We start from the raw sequence: 6,007 nt of genomic DNA, 5'->3' as shown, positions 1-6,007 counted from the left end.
CATTTTCTCCAGTAAAACATCTGAGCATAGTTGGATTTCAAAAATCTCCACCAAGTTTCTCTGAACCGTTCTGTACACTGTTTTTCAAAATGGAGCAACAGAAAGGAGCTTAATATACAAGAGGTTGAAGAAGCTCAGTTCTCGACTTACTTCCCTCTCACATTTCTCAAATGTGAGACATGTGGCCAAGCAAAATCAGAAAGGGGGTAAGACAGCAAAAGTTACGAGTGAGGAAGAATGGCTATATTAGGAGAGGCGACAGCAGTTTGTTTTCACCTGAGTCTAAGGGGAAAAACAAGCTTTCTCTGCTGATTGAATTGAGCACAAATGACTTAGTTTGCAGCAACTGAAGTAAGCTTCAAACTAAGGGGAAAAGTGGAAGGAGGAGAGAGAAACTAGGATCCTTTTATCATTTGATTACTTTAAACACAGGTTTGTTCAAGCAAAATTATGGAATTTACAATGCTAGTTTTAAAAGTGGAAAATTTTCCTACTGGTTTTTAATATATTTTCCTAGGAGCATTCATTTCAGCCCTTTATCTCTTGTTCACCTTGAGAGTCCAAATGTGTATGAAATGTAAAGTGGAATTCAAGAAAGTTCAACCACACAATTGAGATAGGCTGCTAACTGTCTGCCCAAAATTGTCACCTCACATTTGTTTGTAATGTTGAGCTGACAGATCTGTGCCTGAATTATTGCAGGGCTCAGACAATAGATTTGCCAATAGCACTTCAGAGTCAAGGCTGATGAAAGATGCCAGCTTGGTTAAAGTATAAACTGGCAGTATGCCCAAGGATTACATGAAAAGCCAGTCATTTGCATATGGTGATCTTCATATTGTTTGTCCATTCCTAGATAACTCCTTCAATTGAAAGATCAGAGGAAACAAGCAAAGCACTATAGTTCTATTTATCCAATTCTACTTATTAAACATATTGTAGGGACCATAAGCCAGAAAATAGTAGACTATTGCCTATATAGCTTTGCCTCTGCATATGTCATATAGCCTTTATATAGACAATATAAGCACTTTGTATGAATCAAAGTAGTATGTGCAACACAGGGCCTGTGCCCCTCCTCTTTCTATGAGCTGGTGCCTTTCTTCAGGAAGTTCCAGAGGGAGAAGAAAGCTCAGAGTAAACAAGTTAGGTCATTGGTATCACTTGTGCCAAAGTAGGTGTGGAAGGTGGGGAAGACCCTCAGCCATTGGTCAATTCTAGATAAGGCTGAAATATAAAATCCTTTGTTTGCTACGCACATGTTGCGATGGCCATTTGGATGGTACGGACCCACAAAATGTGGGTACCTACGGCTGTTTTGCCTTATCATCAGCTATGATAATAAAAGGCTTGTTTTATTGCTCTCCTGGAATTCTCTCCTTTACTCCCCCTCCGGGCTAGTCTCCTACAATATGATTCTAATTTATGACTGTAGTCCTCCTGGTGATTTATGCCACTGTACTCAGAAGTTACATCATTGTAATTACATTTTCAGAACTTGTGTAAGATGGTATCTGGTACTTCCTTGGGCAACAGTACCCCTTCCTCCCACAAGCAATGCAATGGAAGCTGGACACCAGGGCCCAGCTGTGTTTAATCCCACCTGCCCACTCCACAACCATTGCTTGACTGGGATGCAGGGGGAGGCCTCTTTCGCACTATTAGCAGGCTGCCAGCTGTCACCCTTCTGCATGTGTAAGTATGAAGGTGGGATTTATTATCTGCCAGCATCAAATAGATTTCAACCATAGTCTCATAGAAAGTCATTGGTTATGCTGGCAGTTTCCCTTTCAGGGTCATGTATACATAGAGGTTGGTGTATATTTTCACTAGGAGGAGAAAAATTGTTCAAAATGTTGCAGTGCCAGTCCTGATCAGTAAAGTTCAACACACATACACACCTATGTGGATACTTAAAATCCTCTTAAAGAGAAGAAAAGAGCACCACAAACTGATTCCCTTCTTGAATTTCAGAATTTTGCTGTGAAAAGAATACAACATGGACCCTAAGTATTCTGTTAAGAAATCTTGGTGTGTAATTACTTGTTCTTAATAGAAGCTATCAATGAGGTTCTTCTGTGAAGGTAACAATTTATTTATTTATTTTCAACATTTGTATCCCGCCCTTCTCACCCGAAGGGACTCAGGGCGGCTTACAACAATGGCAACAATTCGATGCCCACATAAAAACAATATCAAACAATAAATAAAATTAATTAAGACTATTAAATACAATATAAAATTACAATATATAAATTTAAAAATGTAGATGTTTCTGTGGTCATGGTGTTCATTGCACTGAGTAGATGCCATGAAGCATTTACAAAAGTGAAGATGCATTGTCAAGTTACATATATTGCAAATATATGCAAATAACTTTAGAAGTAATACAAGATGTGGATAAATGAGTCAAAGAATTTGGTCTCCAGATCATCCACTGACTGAGCAATACTTGTATCCCCTCCCCTTTTCTTCCTTTTCTTTGAGCTATCTCAACAATTATTGCAGCCATTTTAGAAGAATTAGAAGCCAAAGCAATGAAGCTGAACAGTTCACAAAGCTTCTTACCTTTCTGTTTCACCCAGGTCACCTTCCTCCACACCGATGTCACTCTCAGGGTCTTTCACACATTCCTCTACGTGATCAGCCATGTTTTGCGCTTTTTCAGAGTGTAATTCAGTTAATTTTCTTTAAAACTGTTTTGCAAGAACACAAGAGTGTGCAGTTGCTTTCTCCTCACTCTTCCTGTATTGACTCTAAAGGCAGCGGTACCGGAAACCATGTGAAACTCTGAGTGTGAGCTTTGGGGTTTTTTTACTTACAAAGAAAAAGAAAACTTAGATGAGAGCCAATCCCACGAAGTAGTAATCCAGACCACAAGGGGAACAAAGGGTAATATCAGCTCACAGAACAATCTTTTCTCCTGGATCTCACAAGGTTGCAGCAATACATTTGTAGCTGCATGTAAGGATTCCTCCCATTCTCTTTTCTCATCTTATCTGTGTTTTGTCTACATTATGGTCCTTACTGCAAATAACAGGGCTAAGAGATAGGGCAGTTGCAACACAACTTAGCAAGTATCCACAAGCAACATATTTGAGACGACAAAAGAAGGATCAAAGTTCTTAGCCTCGAAACCACACAGAGAAGCAAAAATGGATCTAGAAGTCCATCTGAGAGCAGAGGGTGCTGTTACATTAACACTAATAGCACAGTTAATATGCTGTAAAAAAGGATCTGACCTGTCAGTAGATAAGCAAGGCAGGGAGTTAATTTTGAGTATCATGAAAGGGTCTCCAGATGTTTCGGCCTTCAACTCCCAGAAATCCTAACAGCTGGTAAACTGGCTGGGATTTCTGGGAGTTGTAGGCCAAAACACCTGGGGACCCACAGGCTGAGAACCATTAATCTAATCTGATATGAATGGGGAGGGGGTAATCCCACAGAAAGAGGGGTTTAACTTGTTAGCAAGTGTTGGATGTTAAATACTTTGGCAGCAATGCATTTATTATTCCACCTCAGGCATGACAATATATTTGTAACCAGCCCTGTTTAAATATGCAGGGCTTTTTTTTTTTGCCTTTTCCAATAATTCATCCAGTGAGATTTCTTTAGGAATCATAAGGCCATTCACTTTATAAGAACAGCTGAAGTTTTATCTGACCATCTCTACAATGCATGACCTCTTTCTTTGTAAACCTTCTCAGGATTTCTTCCCACAATTACTTCTCTTACAAAACATACACACATACACCCGAGTTCCCCAGCTTCCAGATCACTCAAGGACAGCAAAACCACATCACTCCAAAACTCTAGAGGGGCTACCATTACTTTCAAAAAGCACAAGACTGCATCCTTTCCACCAAGCTGGTGTAATAGATTGGATTATAAATAAGACATGCCTAGATACTACCTACAGATGTGGAATGCACATATGCTGACCCTTCTCCAGCTTGGTTTGCTTTTTCCCATGCCTCTTGTCACTTGACAAGCCTACCGGAAGCTCTATAGATGCTATCCAGGAATGGCTATTAATGGCCCATTTATTTAGAAGTCCACAACTTTTTCATCTGCAGTTCCAATTATTTTTACAAGTCTTTAATTCTAGGATACAAAACTGAGGTGGGGAAGTGGAGGTAAAGTTACAATGATTTATACCTAGATTGGTTTCTACTAAAGAAAAAAACGAGGGAGTTATGTGGCAACTACACACACCAGTCCACCACTTCCTTTATCCTCTTTTCCTATGTCTTAATATCGCCTACTCAAGTTTCTGAACCCTGCTCGTGCATGAAGCAACTCCTCTGCAGCAAGAAGGCTGCTTCTGAAGATACCTCATGTAGTTTTGAGTATAGATTTTTTTAAAGTCATGAATACGTCCTATTCTATGTAATGGCACCATAAATATGGACAATCCATAGATTGCTCTGGAGAAGCCTACCAGACAAAATTGTTATTGATTTTCCACCAAGACTATTCACTTCCCATTTACCTGATGTCCCGAGGAAATCATTTAACCATGTTTTGCTACATTGTGCGAGAGTTTGCAGATTATAACATTTTATAATATTTGTTTATTTACATACATACATATAGTGCTTCTACAGTGCCATAGCTATGATATCTTTTTAAATACATAGGTATAGTTACTAGTAAATATTGTTAAGTAATACAAGTTTTATCTCTGAAAAAAATTATATCCATCACTGATCAAATATTAGCACAAAGCATTAAAAAAGTTGCAAGTGTCTTAATTATGTGTGCAAATTTAGACACAACTATGATTGTATATCTGTTTTGTGGATAAAACCAAAATAAAAATCTAGATATTGGACCTGCTTAGGCTGCAAATTCAGTGAATTATATAACATTGTCTCTCTTACTGAAGATATTGTGTGGATACAGATTTGTTTTAGAATCATAGAATTATAGAGTTAGAAGAGACCTCGTGGGCCATCCAGTCCAACCCCCTGACAAAAAGCAGGAAAATCACATTCAAAGCATTTTGTTTTTTTGGAAAACACTTTCCTCCAAGGTGGCAAATAATCGTCCATATAAGGATCATACTGTAATACTTGCATAGGCTCTCTGTCTTCTTACAATAACAGTGTATCAGTTCATAGGGCTTTTCATGAACTTGGCCAGGGTATCCCACTTTGGTGGTCACCTTTCCTCTTTCACAAACAGTATGAAAGGCTTAAGAGCCACTGGTCTCTTTGAAATATTTCCCCTTGTCCATGTCCTTCCTCATAGGCTCTATGCACCGTGTACTGTCTGAGAATTGTCTGTGATAGCTGAACATACTCTAGGGATAGAGATCATCTTGAAAACAGATGTTGCTTTGTTTCATTGGCTTTTCACAATCCAGTGGTTTTATCATACCAAGCGTGACACTAGTGTATATGCTCAAGGGTAAATATCGGGGCATCTATTACTGCCAAAAATTCAGTTGTAAGCTATTTTCAATTTATTCCAAGTCTGAACATTCTGAACATAGTCTGAACATTCACCATCTTTCAATGAAGAAAAAGATCATGGCACACCCAGAAGTTGTGGACCTCTGTGCTTGACTGTGCCCAAACAAAAGACCAGATCACTCGGAGTGAACACTCTCCTATGTACATTTTTGAAGAAATATTATTGTTGTTATGAGAATTCAAGTGGTTTCCAATTCATGAAAGAAAACTTATTATGAGTCTTTCTTGGCAATATTTTCAGAAGAAGTTTGACTTTGACTTCATCTAAGGCTGAGAGTGGGACTTCCCCAAGGTCACCCAGTAGATTTTCATGGTTTTGTTGCCTATCTACCATTCACCCTCCATTTCTTGTTCTCTAGAAACTATATTCAACATTTTCTCAACATATGGTAAACATTTTCTTCATGGTACATTGATTGAAAGAAAACTATGACATTGATTAGCTGATCTCATCTTCCATCCTAGAGGATCACTGCTTACTATAATCATGTCAAGAAAATGGGGCAGCAGAAGTCTCTAAGATTGACATA

The 6,007-nt window shown here is 38.6% G+C and overlaps 1 protein-coding gene across 1 annotated transcript in view; it reads right to left on the bottom strand.

Moving 5' to 3' along the window:
- Positions 1 to 2,766, bottom strand: part of lsp1 (lymphocyte specific protein 1) — a 114,174-nt gene extending 111,408 nt beyond the window's left edge. Inside the window, exon 1 of the mRNA XM_008108037.3 lies at positions 2,569 to 2,766. Within this exon, the coding sequence (XP_008106244.1) occupies positions 2,569 to 2,651 (83 nt within the window). The 5' untranslated portion in view covers positions 2,652 to 2,766. The remainder of the gene's footprint in view (positions 1 to 2,568) is intronic.
- Positions 2,767 to 6,007: the final 3,241 nt, after the last annotated feature.

Source organism: Anolis carolinensis, chromosome 1 (assembly GCF_035594765.1).
Source record: "Anolis carolinensis isolate JA03-04 chromosome 1, rAnoCar3.1.pri, whole genome shotgun sequence".
NCBI classification, from domain to species: domain Eukaryota; kingdom Metazoa; phylum Chordata; class Lepidosauria; order Squamata; family Dactyloidae; genus Anolis; species Anolis carolinensis.
This window is presented reverse-complemented; position numbering and strand designations above follow the sequence as displayed.